This window comes from Arvicanthis niloticus, chromosome 27 (assembly GCF_011762505.2).
Source record: "Arvicanthis niloticus isolate mArvNil1 chromosome 27, mArvNil1.pat.X, whole genome shotgun sequence".
Taxonomy (NCBI): Eukaryota; Metazoa; Chordata; class Mammalia; order Rodentia; family Muridae; genus Arvicanthis; species Arvicanthis niloticus.
This window is the reverse complement of record NC_133435.1, coordinates 22292721-22306882: the sequence shown is the minus strand read 5'-3', so window position 1 is coordinate 22306882 and position 14162 is coordinate 22292721. Positions and strand designations below refer to the sequence as shown.

At 42.9% G+C, this 14162-nt stretch overlaps 1 protein-coding gene across 3 annotated transcripts in view; it reads left to right on the top strand.

Annotated features, from left to right (window-relative positions):
* The window catches only part of Gpat3 (glycerol-3-phosphate acyltransferase 3), a 52510-nt gene that overhangs the window by 32344 nt on the left and 6004 nt on the right, over positions 1 to 14162 (top strand). For all 3 annotated transcript variants that reach the window (XM_076926353.1, XM_076926351.1, XM_076926352.1), the window contains 8 exons: positions 3568 to 3838; positions 4909 to 4983; positions 5529 to 5618; positions 6805 to 6898; positions 10825 to 10940; positions 12379 to 12434; positions 13006 to 13091; positions 14104 to 14162. The exon at positions 14104 to 14162 is cut by the window's right edge and continues 70 nt beyond it. In XM_076926353.1, the coding sequence (XP_076782468.1) occupies positions 3568 to 3838; positions 4909 to 4983; positions 5529 to 5618; positions 6805 to 6898; positions 10825 to 10940; positions 12379 to 12434; positions 13006 to 13091; positions 14104 to 14162 (847 nt within the window). The remainder of the gene's footprint in view (positions 1 to 3567; positions 3839 to 4908; positions 4984 to 5528; positions 5619 to 6804; positions 6899 to 10824; positions 10941 to 12378; positions 12435 to 13005; positions 13092 to 14103) is intronic.

The window sequence follows — 14162 nt, the reverse complement described above, 5'->3', positions numbered from 1 at the left end:
TCCCAAGTGCTGAGATTAAAGGCATGTGCCACCACTGCCCGGCAGCCTGGTTTTCTTAATGCTAGTGTAAGAATTAATTTTATGTATATGAGAGGTGAATTTTGGTCTCCAGCTAGGACACTTTTAGTGCTTAAAGAAACAACTCCATTTTTCTAACCTCTAATTTGATGTCTGACACATAGTTTTCCCTGTAAATTGATTACATTAGTTTTTTTTTATGTTAGTAGTTTATAATTGGGCAAATTGGATGCATAAATTTGACCTGCATTGGTTACCATACCTCAGGAAGGAAGACATGTGACTTGAGTAGTAGTACTTCCTTTTAGCACCTACTTAACAATAGAATTCATCTTCAGCATTGTGAGTCTATCGATGTTACACCTTAGGTGGTAGCTGCTATCTCACAATACAAGCATCTTTATTTTTGTGGACTATATATATAACCCTGTGTGTTATTATACGTGTGCTCAAGAAATAAAAACAACACCCGGAGACACGTAGGAAGCTTATGTATTTAAGGCTGCTAAAAGATTTGACATGTTAATGTGATGTAGAAGCTTGGGTTGAATCTGGGATCAGGAAAAATTTGGTTTAAAGGATCTTATTGGGACATTGTGAAAATCTTAATCAGGAAGATTAGGCACCAGGCTTGTGTTAGTGCCAAGCTCTTTGATTTTGCCACGTTTGTTCTGGCCAAGTGTGCTGGAGAAATGTCTGTGGGGAGGTAAAGAACCTGTTGCTTACAACTCATTATAGGTGGGCCAGAAAGAGTTATTTTTATACACAGAGCTAGAACAATGAGTAAACGTGGCAGAAGGGAGGTGGTTGGTAAATCTGGGTGGGGTGAAACATCCACGCAGCCCTTTTATGCATTTTGTGTTTTATATAACAGATCTTCTCTGAGTGGAATCCCTGAGTCATACTCTGGATGTCTGGTTCTCCTCCACAGTGCTGAATTGTTTCCCAGTACAGTTATGCTAATTATATTCCTGCTGGTTCCTGGTCTCAGAGCACTAGGTGTTATCCTATGGTGGCAGAGTTGACCCCTCTCTGGGTGAAGCTGAGCATCTTTCAGAGTATTGAGTCAAAGGCTCCATTCTTCCTGTTTCTCAGCCTTTTCTCTTACTGAGCTTTGCGTGAGCTCATTTTTCTGCTGATTTTATTTTGTACGTCTTAGTATATTTCTACAAATCCATTCTTTGTTGATTTTGCACCATCACTACCGTCCACATACTTTTGAGAGATGCTTAGCTAAAAATATAGGATTGTGTTACATTTTACTGGAGTTGGCAGGGAACAAACTACGTCCTGGGGCAGAGAAAATATTGCATATTAGGTGTGTGGGTCTGGGGAGCTTGGCAGGACTCTTTTCCTTTAGCTCAGTTACATAATCAACTCGAAGTTGCGTTAGCTCATTTTTGGCCTTTCTGAGAAAGGATATTTTAGGAGGAGTATCTACTGCCCCTGGTGTATTTCATTCAGAGATTTACTGAATAGGCTTGTACTCTCTTCTCCTTGTAGCTGTTTAAGAAATCTATATATTGCTAAATAATGAAACTGTTGCACTGCCAGGGGTTGGCCAGTACTTGGATAGAGTGAGTGGCATTGCAGAGCCAGAGGAACAAGAGGGTGACTTGGTAGGGACACTGCCTTGGACCATTCACTGGCATCAACAAAAGCAAGAAAGATTTAACCTACCTTAAAAAAAAAAAAGACAACTCAATACGAATTCAAGAGTTTGCTTTATGGTTCTAATTATTTTGATTAACTTTATTGTTATAATTAAGTTATTAGATAAAACAATTAGGCAAAGCCACATATTTGCTCTCTTTCTTTCCCTCTCTCCCTCTCCCCCTCTCCTTCCTTCCTTCCCTTCTTTCCTTCCCCTCCCCTCCTCTTCGATTTCAAAGAGTTAGCCCTGTAAGGGAACTAAAAATGTTTGCTTTTGGTTATATAAAAGACTCCCACCATGGAGCTGGTGACTGTCTTAAACACAGCCTGGCTTTCAATTTCAAGTCATTTCTTTCTTCTTTTCCTACTGTGTTCAGTCAGAACCCAGAGAATCTGAGACTTAACCTGACTGGGACTATGTAGAAAGGACAGACACATGGACAGACAAAAAGCTTGGCCTGATGGAGAGAAGCTACTAGGCAGTTACAACAACAGGGAGCCTCAGGGCATTAGTTATTCTGTGCAATGTAGGAAGGAGTTAGCTGGTCTTGGTAGTGGGGCTCTATAGTCAGTCTCCAGTTGCTGTTCTCTGGGAGGAGAAAGTGGTTGCTGGTATTCACACACACTGGCCATCAGTTGGGCAAAGAAAGGCTTCGCCATCCTCTGAACATCACTCCAGGAAGGCTTCGACAGCATCTGCAGGTCTTCGGCATTGGTGTCCTTGACATAGCTGTGGCCGTGCCAGCAATACACACACACTAAGGACTTCCTGGGCTCTGCAATTCCCCCCCCCCCCCCCCCCCCCCCCCCCCCCCCCCCCCCCCCCCCCCCCCCCCCCCCCCCCCCCCCCCCCCCCCCATGCATCCTGCTGTTATTCCCTCAGAAAATCAAAAAGAAAAAGGAGAAAAAGAAAGATCTCAGTCTCTCCCTTTTTGGTAAACTTGGCTTTGAAAACTTCAATTATTTTCTTTATGGAAAATAGTCTCAGTAGAGAAGAAAATCTAACGGCTTTGTCAAAAGAGAACCATGTTTTCTTCCTTGTGTTTTTTCCTACATAAATATGTTTCATTGCTTTAGATATGTTTAAGCGCTTGTCTTTTTTCACTTGATACTAAAGCCTCACTAACAGTGGCACTGTACATCACTGTCTGAGTGGAGTGCTGCAGTGAATGTCTTCCCTACATCTCTTAGGAAACATCCTAAGGGTGGGATTAGCAGTCCTCAGCAGAACTCTTTAGTCCTTTCCTGGCGAGTTGCTTTTAAAACCAGCTGCAAGTCATTCCATTTTACATAAGGGAGATATGACAGTGTGGGTACCATTTCAATCACTAGACTTTATCACTGACTCTAAAGTATCTATTTAACAAAGTATCTCTTAAAGTATCTATTGACTAAAGTATCCATTTATTAACACAGTTACCCCTATCAATCCAGTTGCACTTTGCTTATTTTTCTGAAACAGCTTGTGATTTTGCTTTGAGACAGGATCTCAAGTAGCTCTGGCTGGCTTGGAATTCACTATGTAGACCAGGCTAGCCTCAAATCCATAGATAGAGAACTGTCTGCCTCTGCTTCTTGAGTGCCTGTATAAAAGGCATGCACTGCCATACTTGGCTGTAGTTTTCTTATTAAGTAGCTTTAGGGAGTACCAAGGATTGAACTCAGGGCTTTATACATGCTAGCCCAGCATGAACACATACCCCAGCCTCTTAGTAAGTAATTTTTATGAAGTCACTGAGTGGAGGCTGTCGGGGAGATGCCATGACTTCCTTCATCTGTTCCCACTGTGACTGCTGCTCTGACACCCCCACATCGCTCACTAAGCTTGTTTTCTGTATTCTGTGCAATTAACGTTGCCCCTTTGGCATTTTCTCATGTCCTGATGTTTCTTTTAAGGTATTATCCAAAGAGATGAGTCACCCATGGAAAAAGGGCTCTCTGGTCTTCGAGGAAGGGACTTCGAGCTCTCTGACGTGTTTTATTTCTCCAAGAAGGGATTGGAAGCCATTGTGGAGGATGAAGTGACCCAGAGGTTCTCCTCCGAGGAGCTAGTATCATGGAATCTCCTCACAAGAACCAACATCAACTTTCAGTACATCAGTCCAAGGCTCACCATGGTGTGGGTGCTGGGCGTCCTCATACGCTATTGCTTCCTGCTACCTCTGAGGTAAGTCTCCTGCCTGCTTTGATGGTGTATTCAGTCTAGTGTTCCTTCTCATCATGCGTTTAATGGCTGCTTAAGAGTACGGTGGAGTAACAGGAAGGTGATATGTAGGAGGAGCTAAGGTGAGATGAAGAGAAGGAGTAAGGAGAGGAGGAGAAGAAGGAGAGGAGAAGCTAGGTGATGAGAGAGAGAGGGGGGGGGACATGGAGGCAGATGTTCACGTGTCTCCACCAGTCAAAGATAGTTGATATATCTAGGTTGGGTATTGGGTTACACTTCTGATTGAGCATTACCAAACTTATAAAGCCTTTGATTAACATTTAAAAAAAATGTATAAAAGCAAAAAGGAAAAGGGGGCATGGGATAGGGGTTTTCTAGGGAGGGGAATTGGGGAAAGGGAATGGCATCTGAAATGTAAATAAAATATCCAATAAAAAAAATAAATTTAAAAAAAAAAAAAAAAAAAAAGAGCGCGGTGGAATGGGTTCTACCTCTTGCCAGTTAGGAAACACCATCATATCTAGTGTGACCTGCAGCAATGTGTTAACTATCTATACTTTTTACATTGTTTTTTCTTCCAAATGAAGATGTGCATTCAAAACTCTGTATGTGTGTGTATGAGAGAGAGAGAGAGAGAATGAGAATTGGCATTTGGGAAGGAAATACTAGAAACTTTAATTTGTTTTGTTTATTTGATGCCCCCCCCTTTTTTTTTTTTGAGACAGGCTGTTATGTAGCCCAGGATGGCCTTGAACTTGCTATGCAGCCTAGAATGATCTTGAACACCCAATTCTCTTGCCTTTGTCTCCCAAGTGCTGAGATTACCAGCATGTTTCTCCATGTAATATTTATTAGAACCTGCCATCTTTCTCCCTTCCCCTCAAAATGTGTCACAGAACAATTTATAGAATCATGCCAGAACAGATAGATTTATCAACCCTTTTCATTGCTGCACCGTACACCATAATGCCCTACAAGGAGCAGTTTCACTGTTTACGAGCCTACGAGTGACTTCTATAGGCTATAGCCCCACTAGCCTGAATGTTTGCAGTAGCTTTTCTTTTCTCTTTCAGGGTTACCCTGGCTTTCATTGGTATCAGCTTGCTGATTATTGGAACTACACTGGTTGGCCAGCTTCCAGACAGCAGGTGACCTGTCTCCTTCCGTCCAGCCATAAGTAGGACTGTCTTCTTTTCCTAGCTGTGTGTCCACAAAACTACAGTTTGTAGGTTTCTCATTAATTTTATGGGCTAAAGCGACTTATAAGGATTCTTACTTCATCTTCATAGCCTTTATTTGATTCTTCATCATACTTTGGTTCAAACTGGAAGTGTTTTTTTCAAAGGAGAAATGAGGGGATAAAAAAAAAGTGGAGTGAGCGACCCAGCGGGAGGGAGAGACCCTCAGCCATTGGCAGTCTGGAAGGCTGAGCCCAAAGAACCTCAGCTGCCCTTGGTGAGGACTTTCTTATAGTACAGTAGAGTGGAAGCTAGTTCCTGCTAGAATTTTGTCTAATTCTCCAGGTACACTTTTGGCCTTTAATGGCAAATGAGTCTATTGAGCTGGCCAAACATCAAACCGTAATTCAGTGTAGCAAAATGCAGGATGCTGCCATGAGGGCACGCTGACGCTTTTTCTGTATTTCTTAGGTGTACCGAAAACAAATAATAAAAAGAATTTCTTTTTCCTTCAGTCTCAAAAACTGGCTGAGTGAACTGGTGCATCTGACCTGCTGCCGGATCTGTGTTCGGTCCCTGTCAGGCACCATCCATTACCATAACAAGTGAGTGTCTGGTCCATGGCTACCCTGCTTCTGACAGATCCAGCCAGGGGTGACAAGGGCTGGGAAGAGGTGAGGAGGCAGCACACAGGATCTGAGAACTTACTCTGTGTTCACCATTGCCTTTTGAGGTGTCTCAGACATAACAAAGCATTGTGCTTCCAGAAAGAATCTAGAAATTTACACTGAGTAGAGTTCATAGATAGCCGTGCTGAGTAGGGTGTGCGGTTCTCTCATTGGTGTGTGGGCATCGATATCTTACTGGATAGATGAATAGTAGAAACTGCCTCTGGTTGCTAAGGGTGATTCTGTCTCTTTTGAAGACATTGCTGTCGGCAGTCCTGGGGTATGGCAGAGGCTGAAGGCTTGTCCATGCTTAGTCTCCCTGTTTCTAAAATTCTCTACCTGGTTCTTAAGATAAAATACTTAATTCTGTTCTTTTTACCCCAAGCAGAAAATACAAGTAGCTAGGCAAAGTCATCTGCTAAATTAAAATGATTATGATTGCTTTTGAATTATTTTTTATCTTAATTTAATGTTATTAAATATCAGTCATTATTATTACTCTTTGGGATAAGAGCATGCTACGTAGCCCTGGCTGTACCGAGCTCACTAGGCAGTACTTCCAGCTTGCAGGGATCCTCTTACCCTGGCCTCCTAAGTGCTGAGATCGCAGACTCCAGTCACCCTGCCTGGCAATACCATAATTGTATAGCTACAGAGTACGCTCTTTCCACCCTGACTGACTCTTTGTCTCATTTTATAGGAGGGATCGTTTTTTGTCATTTGGTTTAACCAGGTGTTTATCAACAAAGAGCTCCTTAAATTTTTCAAATTGGTTGAGTATGGTGGCCAATTCAGTCATCTTATCATCCGGGAGTTCCAGGCAAGAGAATCAGGTGTTCAAGGCCAGTCCCAGCTACACAGACTGTTTGGGCTACAATAGATCCTGTCTCAACAACATAATATCATACTAAGAGCCATCAACATAAATCGAAAGTAAAACAAGAACTGTAGAGAGAATGTCATAGTCCCTCACCCAACTCATCATACTACATGGGACCTGCATCCCATGTTTTCAAAATGTTTTTAGGTGCATAGGGCCCTATGTACCTTAGTCATTGCATGCTGTTCTGTAAACTAGCAAGGGTTTTCTGAGGTGTAGTGCTTACCATTGTTTTAATTGCAGGCAGTACAGACCCCAGAAGGGAGGCATCTGTGTTGCCAATCACACCTCTCCCATCGATGTCTTAATCTTGGCCACGGATGGATGCTATGCCATGGTAAGAGCAGCTTATCGGTGTTTCACATTATGTGTGCTTGCTTGACTGCAAACTAGGAAGTCTGTCTCTTAATAGAAATTTGGCTGAGACATAACTGTGCAGGCTGGCCACGAGGAACAAACAATGCAGAGAAATTTTCTGTGATACCTGAGGTGGAGGAGCACCTTACTGAAATTCCGGTCTCCTTTGGCAGAATGTTGTAAAGGTGATTTCATCTTAATTATACTGTAAAAATTAAAGTCATCCTCTTCAGAGATTCCTGCCGGCCAATTAGTTTTCTCTTCAAAAAGAACCTGTTTCTTTAGTGGGGATCTGGCAAGGAAGCCAGGGTGTTTGTGCTGCAGACCGGTTCTCAGATTTGTCAAGAAAAAGAAAAAAAGCAGAAAATTTCAACCACCGCAGAGTCCACAGCAAAACCATGTCCCCAAGTGCCCTTTACTGGGCATGAAGAGAAACCACATTCTGGTGCTTCCTCTTTATCTTGTTTTCTGTGGCTCTAACAGTTTGCTCTGCTGGGCAAAGGAAGCTCAGATGCCGACTCGAGCTCCCTTTTCTGCTTGCTGGTCAAATGAGTTCCTGAGGTGGTGCATGGAACAGGATGGCTGGATGCAGGTCCCTGGCTTTTCGTCCTAGTCTCACAGGTGTGGGTTGGTCTATGAGGACGGTATGCTCACTGGTCAGTTTTTCCAGGTTGACGGTGGTGTGGGATGCTTTTCTGGGAGAGCCTTTGCAGGCTTTTACATTAGGTGTGTGCTGTGAGTGGGACCACCAGTGTGTATACTGGCTTTCACTTATCCATGGGTTGTGTCCGAGTTAGGATTTCCATGGCTGTGAACAGACACCATGACCAAGGCAACTCTCATAAGGACAGCATTTAACTGGGGCTGGCTTACAGCTTCAGATGTTCAGTCCATTTTTATCAAGGCTGGAAAAAGGCAGCAGCCAGGCAGGCACAGTGCAGGAGGAGCTGAGAGTTCTACATCTTCATCTGAAGGCTGCTAGGAGAAGTCTGACTTCCAGGCAGCTAGGATGAGGGTCTTAAAGCCCACAACCCACAGTGACACACCTACTCCAACAAGGCCACAACTCCTAAGGGTGCCACTCTCTGGGTCAAGCATAAAGAAACCACCACAGTTTTGGTGCTCAACAAGGCCTTTTAAAAATTTCCCACTTACTGGTACATGTTTGATATGCCTAAAATTGTAAGTTCAGTGGCTTCAGATGTGGCCCAGTGGTAGAATACTTGCCCAGCACTCTTGAAGCCCTGGGATCTATCCTCAGTAGTGTCAGAAAAACAAACAAACAAACAAACAAACAAACAAACCAAAGCCATCTAAAATAAATGTACAAGCTGGACATGGTGGCATATTTTTAGCATCCTAGTGCTCAGGAGAGAGAGGCAGGAGGAGGATAGCTGTAAGTTTGAAGCCAGCCTGGAATATATATATATATATATATATCAAGTTCCAGGCCAGTTAGGGCTACACAGTAAAACCCTGACACGCATACCCATTTCCCCATCAAAGTAAATAAGTAGGTGAAATAAAAATCTACAGAACACATAACTTTCAGACAAGTGCCTTTTAATACATCACTGATTTGTGTAATTGAGTTGTTTTGAAACCAAGGGATTTTTTTTTTTTTTTTTGTCATCTTCGGGAAAAGAGATGGGAATTGGTTGTTTGTTTGTCCTTTTATAGGTTAGGAATCAAATGATAGTTATATACTTTGAAAAATAAAAACTGTAAAACAATATACGCATGTGTCATAAAAACACAATTATGTATATAATTTCAGTATTTAGGCATCCCCCTGTCCCCTGCCCCAGAGTAGCCACCCAAGGCAGCCCTCAGGAGAGCCTCATTGCAGGCCAGGACACATTGTATCAACATTTGATACATGTGGACACCTCTTCCCATCCACTGTATTTGATTTTCTCTGTGACATAGTTAAGTCAGGCCTGAGATGTCATTGCAGACTGGAGGCAGACACCTAAGCAGCTGATCCATCTCATGCTGAAACTGCAGATGGGTTAAGGACCATTTGTAAGGACCAGAATTTATTGGCTCACTGCAGGCTGAACAGTCTAATGTCAAGACTTCTAGTGAGGATCTGACTGTCAGGTCTTTATATGTCAGAAGGACTGGAATTACAAGAGGAGGGTCTGCTCCCAAGAGCCCCCATCCTTTGTAAAGATATTTATTTACATTTTATCTGTGTGGATGTCTCGACTGTATGTATATTTGTGTCTCATGTGCTTGCAATTCCCTATAGCTTCCCAGAAGAAGGCTATAGTGTAAATTCTGGATTTTTGGTTTCTTTAAAAACCACAGAAGTACTATACGAATGTTTTGTTTTTAATCGCAGGCGTGGGGGTCAGCTTTGCAGCAGCTGACTATGATTTGTCTCGTGTTCTAGCAGAGGTGTGTGGTTTTGCCAGCTGCAGATAGTTTCTGTGATTGTGTGACGTTTGGGATTCTGGGAATTTTCAGAGGGTTTATAAATGCTAGATCCCTGAGAGGCAGGGTGGGTGGGTTGGTTGTAGTTTGCTTGAAGAAGAAAGACATTAGATTTCATAGATCTCTCTCCCCCCCCTCTGTTTCCTTCTTTCTCTCCTACCTAGTGAAAAGGGGTGAAATTCGGGGTAGGGTGGGCTTAAGGGTGGGAAAAAGTGGCAAAAGCTAGCAACAGAAGGCATTGGATTTTCTGTATCTAGACAGCAGTTCCCTGTCCTTAGGTCCTCCGCAAGACCAGCGAGTGCTCTCAACTGCCGAGCCGTCTCTCTAGCTTCAGTCAGAGTCCATCCACAGTGGCTTTGATTTGCTCATTTGAGCACAGCTGTTGTCATCCGGGCCCCTCACATTAGGTTTTTTTCTCTGGGAACCGAGTTTCTGGTGCATGAGTTTCGGAGGACAGGTTCAAACCATAGCAACTGGTTACTTAGGATTTGTTTCTGAGACCACACCCCATTTCTTCTGTTCTCTGGCCAACAAAGAATTGATTATAATAATACACTTGAAACTGATGACCTCAGACTGTTGTTGGTCTCTTCCTTTGTTGGTTCCCAAGGCTGTATTCAATTATTTCTTCTTGAAAGGCTCAAAAGGGCAAATGTGTTAGTTTTCATCTAGCCCAAAAGACGACATGCTTACCTGTTCTTTTGTCTTTGTTGTTTAACACTGTGTTCTGGAAATCCGAACTCCTTATCTGTCCTAGGGGTCAGCTTTGTCCTTTGGTCAGCTGCACAATATTCTGTTGTAGATATGTATGCAGACACACACACACACTACTATTGTCATCGACACTATTGTTTACCCGTTTTTATCATTTAGACACTTAGGCAGTTTTCAATATTTTGCAATAATAAACAGTATTATAGCTCATAATTTTTTGAGAATGTATTTTCATTTTACCGATGCTGTATTTTCAGGGAGAATTTCCTGGGAGAGAAATGATTGAAGTGAAGGATAATTGAATATGTAATCTTGAGAGCTGTTAAATGTCTTCCTCACTTCTAAGCAAGGTGTGAGAGTGCCCATCTTAAAGCCCTGAATCAGGGTGGGCCATCAAGTGCTTAATCCATGTTATTTGGCCGAATTTAAAATCATAGTTCAGCATAGCTCTAACGTTTATTTCCACAATCTTGATGAAGTTGAGGCATCTCTGCTCTTCAGAGTTCCAGGGCAGCCAGTGGAGCAAAGTGAGTTGGACTTTTCAGTGTGCTCCTGAAGAGCCCATTCTGACTGGGTTTGACTTTGCCAATGCTTTGATTAATTTTAGGACTTATCAATCGGCAGAAGGCAGCCAGTCTTTGCTTTTAGTGGAAATTAGGAATGTATCAGTCCCCTTTCCTTCCGTTGGAAAGACCCTTAGCTGTCTTTGGTGGCCAGGCCTTTATGCTTTCCTGTTTCTCCTGACCCTTCTAGGTTGGACAGGTTCACGGTGGACTGATGGGCATCATTCAGAGAGCCATGGTTAAGGCTTGTCCTCATGTCTGGTTTGAGCGCTCAGAAATTAAGGACCGACATCTGGTGACTAAGAGGTAAACTGCAAAGTTCCTTGGCCTTCGTTGGAATAACAGAAAAGCTGATTGACTTGGGTCTTTGGCTAAAAGGATGGTGGGGGCGGTTAGTAAAATGGAAACAAAATCGTGCAAAGCTCTGTTTGCAGCTGGATTTGTCTGCAGTTATTAACAGGAGTGATATAAGAATTCTGTCGTCTGTGGGATCTATGGCTACATATAGCCAGACTGGAAAGTTCAGCTGTTCTGGGCAGCTATGACTTAAGTAGGGTATGATCACCAAACTTTTAAAGTTTAAAATTACCACCTTGAGGGTTAAAGAATGGATAATTTACTTGCTGAATAAATCATTGACTTTTTTTTTGCTGAATGTCCACTGTCACTTGAATCCACTTACCAGAGTGATAATCACTGATGGACCTTCCTGTTGCCATCACAAAACACACAAGGATGTCAACTTACCAGCAAGAAAGGTTTATTTTGGCTCACGGTTTTGTGTAGTCAGTGTGGGGTTCCTTGGCTCTTGTGCTTAGGCTCACAACTGCACAATAAACTAAAAGTTTGTGGCAGAGGAAATCCATTCATTTCATGGGGACAGGAAAGAGAGAATGTGGAGGGATCAGGGTCTCAGTTTTTGCATCAAGGGCAGGCACCCAGTCTTTCTTCTAGTCCCACCTCCTAAAGGCTCTGTCACCCTTCAGTAGTGCCCCAGGTGGCAGCTGAACTGTGAACACATGACTGCAGAGAGAACATCCAAACTACAGGAGATCTTTATGGAAAGGAAGGGAGGGAGTCTCTGGGGGCTCTGCGGAGATGGTGCCACCAAGAACAAAGGGGGGCGGGGGAAGCTTACCCTGATGGGGTTCTGCTCATTGCTTTAGGCATGCAGGGATGGCCCACATTCCTCATGAAAATGCCTTCTCTTTCTGTGTAGCCCAGGCTGGTCTTCTCCTGTCTCATCCTCCTGGGAGCTGGGAGTACCATACCTGGCTTATGGTGTTTTGTTTCATAGGGAAGTTCACCCTGACTCATTTCAGGACTTCTTATGTAATGGCCATTACACAGACCAATTAGTATGCTTAGAATCTCTCTCCTCTAATTTCCTCTCTGGACAGCCATCAACACATGGCTGTCCAGAGAGTAGATAGAAGATTTGGGCTTGGCAGTGCTTTCCTATATAGTCCTAGTACTTGGAAAGCTGAAACAGGAAGGTCAGAATTGGAGTTCATGCTTGGCTACACAGCAAGTTCAAGGCCAGCCTGAGCTAATGCTCAGAATTAGAGAAAATGAGAACAAGCTGATTTCCATTCGCCACTTGTCTTTTATCTCTTTATCTTTTATCTCTTATTTCTCTTCTTATGCATTTTTTTTCACCTACTAGCAGGATGTGAAGAACAGGGACTCTTTATTTCTCTGTTTCCCAAGGTAGAATCATTTATTCGTTATTTTTTTCTTACAGATTAAAAGAACACATTGCTGATAAGAAAAAGTTACCCATTCTAATCTTCCCAGAAGGTAAGAACAGAGACTACTAGCAAGCTACAGCAGGCAGCAACAAGGAATGCTCTAGAACTGTCTCCCCTATCTTAGAGGAGGGGATATCTTTTCATTTCTTGCTTTCTAATGAGGCACAGAACCCATGTGATTTTAAAAGTAATTTTTCCATAGAGCTATTAACCAGCAGCGGCTCTGACTATTTAGCTGTAGAATGTATTGAGATTACTAACTGCTATGCTGGAGCTGTTGCTGAGTTTTTAATGGCAAAGTCAAAGTTTGCAGTTAAAATTGTTCAAAAAAAATTTTTTTATTGTTTTTTAAGCAAAGGTTGACTTACCAAGTGGCATTAAAATATGTACAGCTTTGATGATGTTTTAAATTATAGAAAAGTAATTCCTGGGCCAGTAGCTAGGGGAGTTTGCCAGAATTCAAGTTCTGGGACCCACACGTGGATGAAGATGATGGCTCTCTTACGTTGTCCTCTGACCTCCAAATACACGCACACATGTAGAGAATGTAGCAATCTTTAAAGTAATTCCCTTTAAAATTTGTTTTTAGAAAGTGACTCATTTCCTTACCACTCTGACAGGCACTTGCATCAACAATACCTCAGTCATGATGTTTAAAAAGGGAAGCTTTGAAATTGGAGGGACCATCTATCCAGTGGCAATAAAGGTAAAACTAAAGTTTTTTTTTTTTTTTTAAGAGGTGGAAGCATTTGAGTGTTAATTTTATTTGATATTGTTACAAATTTAAAACTTGCGGAACTGAAGAACACTTGTGTATGTCAGTCCTTTGGCTCTTTGTATGGTACATTTGTGCTCCATGTTTCTAGCTAGGTAATTAACGATTGATAGATAGATGCTAGATCCATGCATAGATAAGTGATAAGTGATATTTAGACACATGGATTGTAGCCGCCCGCGGCCACAAGTAAACTGGGCTCACCTGAAAGGGGGGCTGGGAATTGAAGGGGGAAGGAGGGCGAGAAGAGATGAGGCCAAGACAAAGTTCTCTGATCAAGGCCCCAAGCTTTAATGTTCAGCTCTCAATTTAAAGGGGAAGACCCAACCCACAACCCCTCCTGGTTTCAGATGGGTGGGATAATCCATAGTCACGGTCAGAGATGTCTCAAGGCAAGCCCAGGGCAGTTCTGCTTCTGTGTTCCGGGCAGCCAAGGTGGGTAACTTGACCTTGTTGTGGTAAACAAGGTCTCTTCAGGCTTGCTCATGGTGGGGGGGGGGAGAATACAATGGATGGTAGGTAGAGACTTACATACAGAGATGGGTAGACAGATGCACAGATATAGAAAGACAGATAGCTGATAGGTAGATGGACAGACAGACCACATGGCTATGTGGAGGAGGTTGTATTAGACCTAAGGAAACAGTGGGGGGGAGGGGGGGCTGATCCAATTGATCCCTGATTGCACTGACGGTCTAGTTAGTGTGAAGTCATGTGAAGAGCTCTCCGTGTGGCACTCTGGGCTCTATTTAGCAAAAACCATTGGCAATAATAGAAGGCATTATTCAGATTGGCTCAGTTCTTGTGAACATTCTATCAAGTGAAGTGAATTCTCTTGGCATCTGAGAGGCCCATTTGTCTCACCTCCTGAAAAGCACTGCGTTGGAAGAGAGACCAACATGGAATTCACAGCTGGAATGTCTTGTCTTTTCTTTTGTCTCAGTATAACCCCCAGTTCGGCGATGCCTTCTGGAACAGTAGTAAATACAACCTGGTGAGCTA